Source organism: Acinonyx jubatus, chromosome C2 (genome assembly GCF_027475565.1).
Source record: "Acinonyx jubatus isolate Ajub_Pintada_27869175 chromosome C2, VMU_Ajub_asm_v1.0, whole genome shotgun sequence".
NCBI classification, from domain to species: Eukaryota; Metazoa; Chordata; class Mammalia; order Carnivora; family Felidae; genus Acinonyx; species Acinonyx jubatus.
In genome coordinates, this window is record NC_069384.1 from 11,885,661 (window position 1) to 11,899,048 (window position 13,388).

Below are 13,388 nucleotides of genomic sequence, written 5' to 3' on the forward strand. Positions count from 1 at the left end.
GCCGCTTCCGGGGGCTGGTGGGGCGGGGCGAGCCGAGGCCCCGCCCCCGGCCCGGGCGCCGCCCTCGCCCGCCCGGCGCCCTGCGCACCCCGGCGCCCCGGGCAGAGAGAGATATTGGTGGGGCCTGGCGACGGGAGACGCGGAGGGCAGGGGACTTGCTACCCCCAACTCGTGGGTGGAAAACACCGGTAGTAAACAGTTTGCAAAACTGTACGTAAGGTACCCGGATTGGGGGAGACACCCCGCCAGCATTAAAGGCGTGCTCTTCCAAGTTAGAAAAATAGCTTACAACGCCCACCCAGAGGTTCTATGTGGGGTCATGGGTGGTGGTGGGTTTTCTTGACACCATTCCGTATCCCCCCACGTTTTCTCCAGTGAAAACTGCCTCCAGGGTTTCTCTAGAACCCCCTTTCCCTGAAAGTAAGCTGATTTTAAGGCGCTCTATTAGCAAAGACGGTTTGAAAGAGTCTACATCACCCCCTCCCACCTAGGGGTAAACGACAGAGAACCAAGTTATTTATTGGGCAAAAACTGGTTTCTCTCACGAGATTGCTGAGAAACGTTTCATTTCCTCTTTCAAGGCTTGGGCAGTGGTGAGGTTGGAAAGTTCAGAGCAGGGTATAAAGTACGTGGTGATGTAAGGCACTGCTTGACGTCTGACCCTAGAATGTTCCACCATGAGCACAGCAAGGGGCGAGGAATGTTCCCTTGGTCCCTACAGGCCACCGCACACAGAGGGACTTCCGTGCAACCCTAGAGATGCTGGCAGAGCCACAAATCATCTGTGTATTTACCCCCTCTAATGAGCATTAACTCCGAAGGCATTACCCAGTTTTATTAAAAAGTATTTATTATCCTTCACCAACTTATGACAATTATACAAAACTGAAGCACACACACATACATCAACACAGCCATAAAAAGTTTATCCCAAAAGATCACTCTGGAAATCTTTCAAAATATGATAGTTGCTTTAAGAGGACGGAGAAATGGGCACTTTCCATCATAAAGTTCCTTTCCTAGGTGATTTCATTAGGTTATTAAATAACCCCTTCCCCTCTCACATCCCTCTCCTTTGAATTACTTTTGTTTTTGAGAAAGGGAGAGAGAGAGAGCAAGAGAGAGCGCACGCATAGGAGGAGGGGAGGGGCAGAGAGAAGGGAGAGAGAGAGAATCCTAAGGAGGCTCCCTGGCCAGCAACGGAACCAGACACCAGGCTCTATCCCTTAAAACATGAGATCATGACCAGAACCGAAATCAAGAGTTGGATGCTTAACTGACCAGGCTCCCCTCTGAGTTACTTTTGAGCAGTAACAAGAATATTCTCTTCAAAGTCCTTGAACTAGGACTCATAGTTGTTGTTTTCCCCCTTTTGGATGGACCTAGCAGATCTGAGAAGCCTGCTCTTGGGGTGAGGGGAGTGGGATAGGAGGTCCCGCACAATTCATTCACCTTGGGGGCCTCTCAGGGTTGCAGCACCTTCACCGGAGTCTTCAATTCCTGCGTATTTTCTAATTTTTAAAAAATGTTTATTTTTGAGGGGGGGGGGCGCGGGGAGGGAGAAAAGAGAGGGAGACACAGAATCAGAAGCAGGCTCCAGGCTCTGAGCTGTCAGCAGAGAGCCCGACGTGGGGCTCGAACTCACAAACTGTGAGATCGTGACCTGAGCTGAAGTCGGACGCCCAATTACCTAGTCCAATCCCCTTATTTCCTAAATGAAGAAACTGAGGCTCAGAGAGGCTCAGCAAAGTACCTGGGGTCACACAGTGAAATAGCAGAGTCAGATCTCTGAGTCCTAGTTCTTGTACTGTTTGCTACATGATGTTCTAGAACTTCTCTTCCCCTGCCCCCCCCCCCCACCTCCTTCCACAGGAACTGTGGTCACACGTAGGACAGTTGGAATCCGTGCACACAGCTCTTCTTAAATTGCTAAGTAGGACCTCCAGGAATTTTATTTCATACCTTATTTCCTCTGAAGACCTTGAAACGATTCTGCATTTGTTCTCTCGCTTTTTTTTTTTTTTAATCTTAAAATTTGGCACTGAGATTCTATCCCTCTCCCCCAGGCAGATATTTCCTAGTAGTCACCTGCCTGACACTAGAGTTATTTCTGTGTGCGAATGTGTCCTCCTCATTCAAATTGAGGAGAGCTGAATTCTGAGTGTAGGTGACAGAATGTGACATCGGGGAGGAGCCCAAGACTGGGCTCCACTTTCCCCACTTCCAACTCGGAACCTGTGCTTCTGTTTCTTTGTGGGTCCCCTTTCTTTCCTTCTGGTGGCCTTCCCTTCCTTTTTCCCTCCTGGCCCCTTCCTTAAGCCTGCTGGACCCACCACTGCTGACTGTACCTGCTAGGAACCCTGCTGAGTGTCTTCCTTTTCACTCTCCACTCCCACCCTGGCTAATTTCATTAACTTGCAGGGCCTTGGACCACCCAGGAAAGATGCAGGGGACCCTGCTCCTTACTCTGGGAGACAGGATGCAGAACCATTATAAATGCGGGGAAGGAAATGGACAGGACACTTTCCCTTCAAAGTGCATCCCTTGGGACATGTAAACAATACACTGCAGGATAGGAGGGTCCCCTGTGGCCGTCCTGGGAATCTGCATAGATGACGTCACCAGGAATCACCCAGCAGACTGCAGTCTCCAGCACCTTCCCTCCGACATCGCTGGCAGGCCCCGGAGGGGCTGGTGACCGTACGCGGAGGGAGAACCTCATCGGTCCTTGTTAATTAACTATCCTTGGGAATCATCTCATTATATAACCATCCCTGATGTCCGCATCTGACTCGGAACTGTCACTTTTGTCAGAAAGAGCGTCTTCAGGCCACGGGCACTCTGCAGAGGGGCTGGCGAAGGGTGGCTGTGTTCCTTCCCCACTGGCTGCCAGAAAGCTTATTTCTGTTTCATCTGAATCCTCTAGGTTGGCTGTCTCTTCTAGAAAAGATGGTGACGTCGGGGGTACTTCTGAGTCGTCATCGGGGATCCTCACAAACACAGAGTTTAAATTTACATTGAAGGTAATTTTGTCCCCAGACTCCTCGGTGGCGCTGTCATCATCCTCGGAGACGGGGTCCTGTGGCAGCCTCCCTCTCTCCTTGTAGGCCCCACTCTTGCAGCATTCCGACTGCCCGGGGCTGGGCCATGCTGCCATCAGGGGCTTGGTGTCAGCCTCAGGTTCGGATTGGTCCGGTGCCTCAGCATCCGGCTGGTTGCAGTCTTCCAAGGTGGCCGAGGAGGCGGAGGCCGGACCCAGAAGCCTGCCCGTTAGCCCGTGCATAGTATAACCACCTCCGCTAATTGGAGGGGCCACCTCATCATTGCTGTCGCTCTCATCGTCGTAATTATAATCCCACACTTTCTTCTTCCTGTTAACGTGAATCACCTCCACGAAAGCCACTGTTTCCAAGGGTGGCCTCTCGAGAAAGACCCAGGATGACAAGTTATTAAAATTCTTAAAAACAAAAGAGAGAGAGAGAAATCAATTCTGAGTGTTTGCTCTTTATTTTTTGACATAATAAAACTCAGTGAGATGAACTGTTCAGTGATGAGGATGAGGACAGTGAGGCCAACGGCAACAACAACAACAGCTAACGGTTACACAGTGTTTCCTACCTGCCGGGCACTGGTCTCTGTGCCTCACTCGTGTCATCATTCGTTTTACCCTCACGGCCCTGCCATGAAGCAGGCTTACTATTCTTATCCCCATTTCACAGATGACAAAAATGAGGCAGAGAGGTTAAGAAACGTGCCCAGGGGGCACGAACACTGAGCGGCGGAGGCTGCCTGCGGCAGAGGCTATGTTCTGGCCTCCACTCCTTCCCGCGGGGCTCCCCTCACCGCTTCCTGCTGCTCAGGGGACTCCGGCCACTTAGATTCTGGATTGCCATCTAAATCTGTCCACTGAGATTCTCCTAGGGCGTGTCAGGGAACCGTGGGTGAGGAGAGACTCTGGAGAGCCCATTGTATCCGGGTCACAGCCCCCTGGACTGGAGGATCTTCAGGATGAAGAGGGGAAATCCTAAAAGAGTTGGGAGGGTTAGAGGAATGGCAAGACTGGAGCTCACTCTATTCCAGCTCTCGGAAGAAAGCACCACCAGGACACCAGCCGAGCAGGGAGCTGTGGAGAACACAGGAGAACAAGGCTGAGTCTTGCCCCGTCGGTGGGTCTGTCTCTAGGTTAACTACGGTGGGGCGAACGAGGAGGTGGTCAGGAGACTCCTTTCAGAGACCTGGAATCGTCATCAGCACCATCTTCCTATTTTCCTAAGGCCTACTTGGGCTGCCCACTTGGGCAAACCTGCTCTTCCCCTACTCTACCCAAGCCAGGCGTAGGGACAATTTTTCTGTTGGGTTGTTCGTCTTTTTTCCCACAGGATTCCTAGGGGCGCTTCAGATCACCTGGATGCTAATTGTTTGCTGAGTATTTATGTCACATGTGTTTTCCCCTAGCCCGTGGTTCACCATCTTACTCTCTTTGTGAGGACATTCGATGACAAGAAATTCTTAGTTTTAACGTAAGAAAATGTATCGATGTCGAGCCTCTATGGTGTCTGCTTTTTGCGTCTGAGAGAATCTTCCTTACCCCAAGGTCACATAGAATCTCCTACAGTGCCTTTCATAGGACAACCTTTAATATACCTGGAACTGGTATTTGTGTGTGGTATGAGGTAAAGTTCCAATTGCATTTTCTCCCATATAGATACACTTATTGACCCAGCCAATCCTGTCCCCATGGCAATATCTACTCATCATTAAACATGTTTCCATACGTGTGGGTCTGTTTCTGGGCTCCCTATTTGACCAAATCTTTGTTAATGTCTCTCAAGAAGCCATTTTCTCCACAAACGACCTGTAACATCCTCTGTTAGATTTATTCTTTAATGTTTTAAAAATATTTTTTTATTACTATTGCAATGGTATTTAAAATCAACTATATGATTCCACTTAACTGTACGATTTCAAGTTCAAAACCAGAGAAAACTAATCTATGCTGTTAGTAATCAGGATAGTGGTTATCCTCGGTGGGGGTTAGTTACTCGAAGGTGGCAGGAGAGAGACTTCTGGAGAGGCTGATTATATTCTCTTTCTTGATTTAGGCATGAATTACATGGGTGCATTGAGTTTGCGAAAATTTACAGGGCTTTATACTACGAGTTGTGTACCTACTTAATTTCTTGGAGGTTGAAAAGCAGCTTCATGTTTGTTTTCTGATTATTGCTAGTGTATAAAAACGCAAGCATTTTTTATATTGATTTTGTATGTACCAACGTCACTAAACTTATTAATCCTAATCATTTATCTCTAGATTCATGTGAATTTTTTACTTTGCCAGTTATATCATCTATAAATTGTCACAGTCCCTACCCTTAGTCCTCAGACTTTAAGATCTAGGAGGGCAGAAGTTTTTGTTTGTTTTGTTCTTTTCTATATCCCCAGCACCTAGAACATGTAAACACGTGGTAGGTACTCGGCAAATATTTGTTAAATGCAAAAAAAAAAAAAAAAAAAAAGAAAAAGAAAACTTTAACATCTGTTCTTGATGAAACACATATACACACAAAGACACGAGGCCTAGAGCGTTCTGCTTTGCCATTCCTAGAGTTTTTACTTAAACACAGAGCAACAATTTTTCATGAAGAAGTATGAGAAAGACACAATAACAACACGTCCTCTCAGTACCTGGGGTCAACACAATAACAGGCGTATTTATAATTGGTGTATAATTTGGACGCGCCTTAGGGATGGGAGGAACCCCAGGGAGACCTGGTGGGGGGATTAGTAACCATTTTAGGTAAGTCAGGCAGAGAATTTATCTAGAAGGGAGTAGGTGTGGTAATAAGGACCTTTATATCTCAAGGCTACAGTGAGACATATTGGGGTAGGATTTGTCTAAGACCTCAAGGCCAAAGGAATAAATACTTGGCAGACAGGAAGAGGCGGATTAAGGCAGCGATAAGGCCGCAACTGACGGCTAACATAAAAGACTGAAAGATACGTTTACACGGACGGATCAAAACTGTCCGTACTTGAAAGGCAGGGATCACAGTGTGGATGAAACCCAATACAGAGTCCTCTACTTCTAAGGCGTCTAAGGCGGGGCCAAATGCGGGCTGGGTTCAAATACCCATTGTAATTAAAATCTCCCCAAGCACACTCACCACCCCCTAAACAGCCCCCAAACCCAACCCGAAGGAGTAAAAACACAAAGAAAAAGAATAGTACAATTTTATCAACTGGGGAGGAATATTTAAGTGTGCAGTTGTTTATAAAAATGAGAAGAAAAAGATGAAATGAGTTTAGAGAAAAATAAGATATCTCTGAATGGAAACTGATAAAATGAATATAGGAAGACAGCAATGGGATGGAGAAAATGACAAATGAGGGGCAAATTAATTCTTTTATCTTTTTATAAGATATATCCAGGGGTGCCTGGGTGGCTCAGTCGGTTGGGCGTCTGACTTCGGCTCAGGTCATAATATCGCTGGGTTTGTGAGTTCAAGCCCCGCGTCGGGCTCTGTGCTAACAGCTCAGAGCCTGGAGCCTCCTTCAGATTCTGTGTCTCCTCCTCTCTCTGCTCCCGCCCCCCCCCCCCCCCCATGCTCATGCTCTATCTCTTTCTGTCTCTCAATAATAAATAAACGTTAAAAAAAAAATTAAAAAGGGGCGCCTGGGTGGCGCAGTCGGTTGAGCGTCCGACTTCAGCTCAGGTCACGATCTCGCGGTCGTGAGTTCGAGCCCCGCGTCGGGCTCTGGGCTGATGGCTCAGAGCCTGGAGCCTGTTTCCGATTCTGTGTCTCCCTCTCTCTCTGCCCCTCCCCCGTTCATGCTCTGTCTCTCTCTGTCCCAAAAATAAATAAACGTTGGAAAAAAAATTAAAAAAAAAATTTAAAAAAAAAGATAAATCCACCTTGTGTATATGTTCCACTGAAGTAATCCAAATTGAAAGAAAATCTTTATAAAATGTTAATGAAACATACCGCATTATTCATAAAGGCCAAAGAATAAAAAGGAAGGAAAAGAAAGGAAAAAGAAGGCAATTCGGATGGCCTACAGCTGGCAAATGATTAAGGGAAAAATAGGACATTAATAACAATGGGATACTATGTGACCATTAAAAGTAACACGTGGGCCAAGTATAAACAGAAAGCATCAAATGTAAATATATATTTATAGGGATGGAAAAGTCACCCAGAGTGATAATGCATCTTAGTGTTTTTAGAAAACATTTTTTTTCCTTCTGTGAAAATAGTTAAGAATACAATAAAAATTCTTAAGTTATAAAATAAAGATAGAAATTAAAAAAAAAAAAGACTACATACCAAAACTTTGGGGAAATCATTTCTTAAGCATATATAACCAACCCGTTTCAGTATTAATATGGTGCTTATGAAGACAGCTGCTATTAAAAACATAATAATTATTCCTCCTATTTTGGCGGATTCTGATGACTCTGTTGATGAAAAATGAAATGACTTTATTTCAAAATAAATTCAATAAATTATCACAGGTGAGTGGAATAAGGTATCAAAGAACAACAAACACAGGAAAAACTATTGTTACAGACAAAAGAGTGAAAGTAATCCAAGCATACATATTCTTAAATGATGAAAATGGCAGATTTATTTTTAAAAGTGAAATTTCTTCCAGTTTATAATGATGTTTTATGACTGCCCCATGCAATACAGTAGCCATCAGCCATATGTGACTACTTAAATTTAAATCATCAAAATCGAAAAAAAACCTGTTTCTCATTCATACTGGCCATATCTCAAAGGCTCAACAGCCACCTGTTAGTACGGTTAAAAAGAAAACTCAAGGCCCAAAAAGGAGTCATTTTATGCCTGGCCCACATCACCAAACTGTAATCTTCACTGGTCATTCTGGACTTTCCAACTCAGCACCATGAGGTAATCCACCTAACATAATAAGATCCTTTTGTCCCTCAAAGGGCGGTGACCTCACCTGAAAATAATCCTATTTTTGGTCTGACTTCCTCGTTCGGCCTTTAAAAGCATTTCTCTTTCTGCAGCCCTTTGGAGCTCCTTTATACTTGCTAGATGGGATGCTGCTCAACGCACAAATCGTTCAATAAAGCTAATTAGATCTTCCAAAGGGACTCGAAAGTTTGTGACCGAACAGTAGACATGACGGGCAGAAAGAAGTGGAAGGGGGGAGTTTGTCTGAGAGAAACAACTGGGTTAGTCTGAGGCTGGACTTTGGCCACCCCAGGGCTCTCCAGAGACCACTCTGTCCTACTGAGTGCCCCTCAAGCTTCTTGTCAAAATTCCTTTTAGAGAATTGCAACCTTCTGACTGCAAGTAGCTTTTGAAATTTTGTTTTTCTGTCTCTCTATTGCAATGTAAGCTCCACGTGGTCAGGAAGTGTTATTTTTATTTGTTTTGTTCACTGCTGTTTCCCCAGCATCTACAAGAGAATCCAGCAGACAGTGGGGCCCCAGTAAGTATTTGTCAAATGGACGGGCACAGCTTTCCCTCAGGGCCTTAGCAAAAGAACCAACCGGTTAATTTGGGACTTGACCAAAGGGGAGACATTTGTCTCAATCTCTGGACTAAACTCCCCCCATACGAGTGATGCCCTAAGCTAGTGGTATTCACCACTGAGTCTGAGGAAGTGAACACTGGGCTGTTTAGGGGGTGGTGAGTGTGCTTGGGGAGATTTTATGGGTATTGTACCCATAACACTGGTCCCAGGTTGTCTTCGTTTGTTTGTAAGATCGTTGTCTAATAATAATAACAACAATATAAATATAGTAACAACAATAAGAAAAATAAAATAATAATAATAAAAATCTGGTCTTTGTCCCTGGTTCTTGGCGCAGACCATTAAAAACCCTTGGAATTTCCTGAGCGACAGGAGTGTCTTTGGGGGACCATACCTGAGTTTATGCTAATGAACCAAGGGAGGGTGCTGGATAGCTCCAGGAAGGGGGCTGGTCACCAGAAAAACCAACGTGGTGTTTAGAGAGTGGAACTGGAACGGCTGGCCCCTGACTGTTGGGGACGGGGGAGGGCTGGGGATGGGAGTTCAATCACTAGTGGATGACGATTTCATCAATCATGCCTACATAATAAAACCCAGTATAAACTCTTGGACGGCAAGGCTTGGGGAGATTCGGGGTCAGGGAACACACGGACGTATTGGGAGGGTGGTGCACCCTGACTCCATGGGGACAGCAGCTCCTGCACTCGGGACCCTTCCAGACTCTGTGCCTCTGCATCTGGCCGTTCACTGTATTCTTATGATAAAACAGTAATCCTGGGGTACCTGGGTGGCTCAGCCAGTTAAGTGTCAGACTGGCTCAGGCCATGATCTCATGGCTCGTGATTTCAAGCCCCACCTTGGGCTGTCTGCTGTTAGTGCGGAGCCTGCTTGGGATTCTCCCTCTCTCTCTGCTCCTCCCTTGCTCACGCTCTGTCTTTCTGTCTCTCTCTCAAAAATAAATAAACATTAAAAAAAAAAAAAAGTAATCCTAAGTATAGTGCTTCCTGAGTCCCATGAGTCCTGGTGAGTTATTAATCTGAAGGGGGAGTGTGGGACCCTCTGAATTTGTAGTTAGAGTGCACAGAAGTTTGGACGGCCAGACTTGCAGCTGGTACCCGAAGAGGGGGCAGTCTTGAGTCTGAGCCCCTTAACCTGTGGGGCCTGCTAACTCCAGAGAGTGTCAGAAAGGAATCGAATCACTGGACACCCGGCTGGTGTTGGAGAATTGGTATTAGGGCATAGGTATGTAGATTTGTTTGGGGTTCCCATTTTCCTAAGAGCTACAGGCATAAGGAATTTATAGGCAAGTTCAGGTTTGCCCATATTTGACTGACCCTACACTAATGATTCAAGCTAATGCCTTTTTCCTTTAAAGATACTTGAAAGGAGCTACTTTTTCCTTTAAAATCGCTCCGGGCGTCGTTGGACCCTGCGGAACACGGGAGAGTCAAATCACACTGAGCATCTCCAAGCACTAGGCGCCAGGCCTGTGTCCACTGAATCCCCAAGGAAGCCATACCATTGCGGTTGCTTTCTTCTGTCCCACCTGATCTTGTCTGTACTCTGGTAAGTCAGACCATTAAAGAAACTCTCGTCGGGGTTGGGAAATTCAGAAAGGCTTCTTTGGTGGAGATTTTCACTTTTGGCAAAACAATTAGGGGCCTCGTTACTTCCCAAGCAAATAATCAGCAACGAACGTCCCTAAGCCTGACTGTTCTCACTGCAGATTTCTCCACTCAGAGGAAGGTTCGGGGACTAGGCTGTTTCCCGTTCTGATGCCTTCGCAACAGAAGGACTTTTTAGTCTTCATGAGGGACTATGTCATACGCACTGGTGAGCTTCCCTTCCATCTACAAGCTATAGCGAACTTTCCTGCAAGCTGGCCACGTCCGTGGGCCACACCCAGCCTCCACAATTTGACCCTCTGATACCTGTGCGTGCAGTTGGTCCCGGTAACCCTGCCTCCTCCAGCAGCTAGCTTGAATAACGGCCAACCCAAGGGCACCCAGAACTGAATTCGATCCCGACTCCCTGAGCTAAACTAAAAGCGTTGCCACTTCAGAGGATCTGACTTTACAAAGACAGACACCTGATTGTCCCTCTGCTATGGCAACTTAAAAGTGACTTCACCGCATAGTAGAGACTGACCAACAGAAAGCATCTCTGTGATGGGCTTTCCGTGGAAGGAATACCTTCAGGGCTCCACGACTTTCAGATTCTTTTCATTAACCAGGTTTTCCCTCGGAGTGAAAGCAGAACATGAGTTTTCAAACACTTATACCTGTTTCCTGTCCAGGTTGAAGGAAGGTACATTTGACTGGAGATCTATTTATTGCTCCCGTATCTTTAGACTTAAAATAGACAGATACACAGTAGTTTGTGTTTGGAATCAGCTTGTCGATGACATAAGTGACATTTCCGATGATGTTTCCATTTAGCTTGGGGTGGTGCTGTAAAAAAGAAGCAAAAAAATCAGGAAGGCTTTGAGTGAGAATTTCATTTGGAGGCAGGCCCTTCGAGCCTCCTTGGGGATTTGTCCTCAGATCTTAAATGGGGATAGAAAGATCTCAGGCTTGAAAAGAAAAAGTATTTTTAAGCCATTTGGGGCCAGCAATTTAGCACAAAACTAGATGCACATTTTTAAACCGTGAAATCTAGTCTAGCAACTGCACTTTATAACGAGTGGAAAAAGGTTCAACGAGGAATAAAAGTTTCCATGATGTTTGGGCACCTGGGTGGCTCAGTTGGTTAAAGGGTTGAGAGATCCACACTGAGCATGGAGTCTCCTGGAGATTCTCAATCTCTCTCTCTCTCTCTCTCCCCCCCTCTGCCCCTCTCTCCCACTTGTGCTCTCTCTCTCAGGCAAATAAAATGAAAAAAAGAAAAAAAAAAGAAAACAATGTTTCCATGATGTCATTTTTACAAGATTATTTTGTCATGCATTAAGATAATCTTGCAAAACTAAGAACATAAAAAAATGAGATTATCTTTTTTCATTAATGATATGTGTCTACTCTTCAGGAAGTGCCTTCATACATATTAACGAATGTGATTATGAAAACAGTCCACAGAGTTGCAATGATCTCCATTCTCCAGATGAGGAAACCACCACTCAGAGTGGTTAAGTAACTTTCCAAGGCACACAGCATGGCTGTGGCAGAACTGTGGCTGATGTCTAATTCCTCATCTTCTCCCTTTAGACCCCTTGCCCCTTCTGTTCCTAGGTAGTTCTGTTCCATTTTGGAATTAGAGAGATGATATGAAGTTTCTTTCAAGGAAAACAACTTCGGGGGACCTGGGTGGCTCAGTCGGTTGAGCGTCCGACTTCGGCTCAGGTCACTATCTCGCAGTTTGTGAGTTCGAGCCCCGCGTCGGGCTCCGTGCTGACAGCTCAGGGCCTGGAGCCCTGCTTCGGATTCTGTGTCTCCCTCCCCTCAGCTCTTCCCCTGCTCACACTCTGTCTCTCTCTCAAAATAAATAAAGATTAAAAAAAAATTAAAAAAAAAAAAAGAAAAACAACTTCTGCGTGAAGTTTTATGGTTTTCAAAATACTAACAGTTCTACGAATCAGGATGTTCCAGCAGTTCATATATGGCCTTCTGTAATAATGTTTTTCTGCAAATTTCTATTTGGAAGGAGGAAGAATTGAAAGAAAGAAAGAAAGAAAGAAAGAAAGAAAGCAAGCAAGCAAGCGAGCTCTAACAAACTAAACTCTCATGCAGTGCCAATAAGCAGTGAAGAAGAAAAAGGGGGCAGAAGTAGAAACAGTGTCACGGAGGGAGGGCTCTTGCCTCCAGGAGAAATAGCCAAAAGTAGCTGAGAATCAGACTATCTGGGTTTCACACCTGGTGTTGCCATTGTGTGATCTTGATGAAGTCTGCCATACTTACTTCCTGTTTCACCAAGCAAACAGAAGCTCGCTTGAGTATTCTGCCCCCCGCCCCCGCACTCGCCTTGGATGCACAGTCCCTGCTCTGCACCAAGGTCAATCCCTTCTTGTGCTTATGAGATTCCATCCCTCCTCACTTCCTCAAACACATGGTCCAGCAATCCCTTTGGAACATCCCATCTGCATATGAACATGCTGTAACTTCTTCCATTTTCTTTTTTTTAATTTTATTTTGAGAGGGAAAGAGAGAGAGAAAGAGAGAGAGAGAGAGAGAGAGAGAGAGAGGATCTTAAGCAGGCTCCACACCCAGCATGCGACCCAATACGGGGTTCGAACTCACGACTGTGAGATCATGATCTGAGCTGAAATCAAGAGTTGAATCACCCAGGCACCCCATAAGTTCTTCCATTTTAAAATGTCCCTCTTATGGGGCACCTGGGTGACTCAGTTGGTGAAGTGTCTGACTCTTGATTTTTTTGGTTCGGGCCATGATCTCATGGTTCATGTTCCAGCCCCGACTCAGGCTTTGATAGTGCAGAGCCTGCTTGGGATTCGCCCTGTCCCCTGCTCTCTGCCCCTCCCTCATTCCCTCTCTCTCTCTCTCTCTCTCAAAATAAATAAACTTAAAAATAAAATAAAATCCCTCTCTCTTGACCCCAGCTTCCCATAGCTACCACAGAGTATCTCTCCTCTTTACAGAAAAACTCCTTAGAAGAATTAGTTCTCCTCACTGTCTCTAATTTCTCTCTTCCTTCTCTTTCTGGAATCCATTCTTACTAGGTCCTCACCCCATCACTCCACTGAAATCACTCTTATCAAGGTCACCAGGACTTCCATGTTGCTAAATCCAATACCCAATCCATAGTCCTCATCTAACGTGTCCCATTTATAGCATTTGATTCAGTAGATCACTTTCTCCTTCTGGAACTTTCTTCTCTCAGCTACCAGGACATCATTTTCACTTAGTTGTTCTCCTACCATGCTGGTTGCT

General features: G+C 45.6%; 1 protein-coding gene across 5 annotated transcripts in view; it reads right to left on the reverse strand.

The window, feature by feature from the left end:
- Positions 1 to 1,691: 1,691 nt before the first annotated feature.
- Positions 1,692 to 13,388, reverse strand: part of IFNAR2 (interferon alpha and beta receptor subunit 2) — a 30,346-nt gene continuing 18,649 nt past the window's right edge. For all 5 annotated transcript variants that reach the window (XM_027041693.2, XM_053220610.1, XM_027041691.2 and 2 more), the window contains 3 exons: positions 10,790 to 10,958; positions 7,326 to 7,456; positions 1,692 to 3,457 (listed from right to left, as the gene is read on the reverse strand). In XM_027041693.2, the coding sequence (XP_026897494.1) occupies positions 2,753 to 3,457; positions 7,326 to 7,456; positions 10,790 to 10,958 (1,005 nt within the window). In that variant the 3' untranslated portion in view covers positions 1,692 to 2,752. The remainder of the gene's footprint in view (positions 3,458 to 7,325; positions 7,457 to 10,789; positions 10,959 to 13,388) is intronic.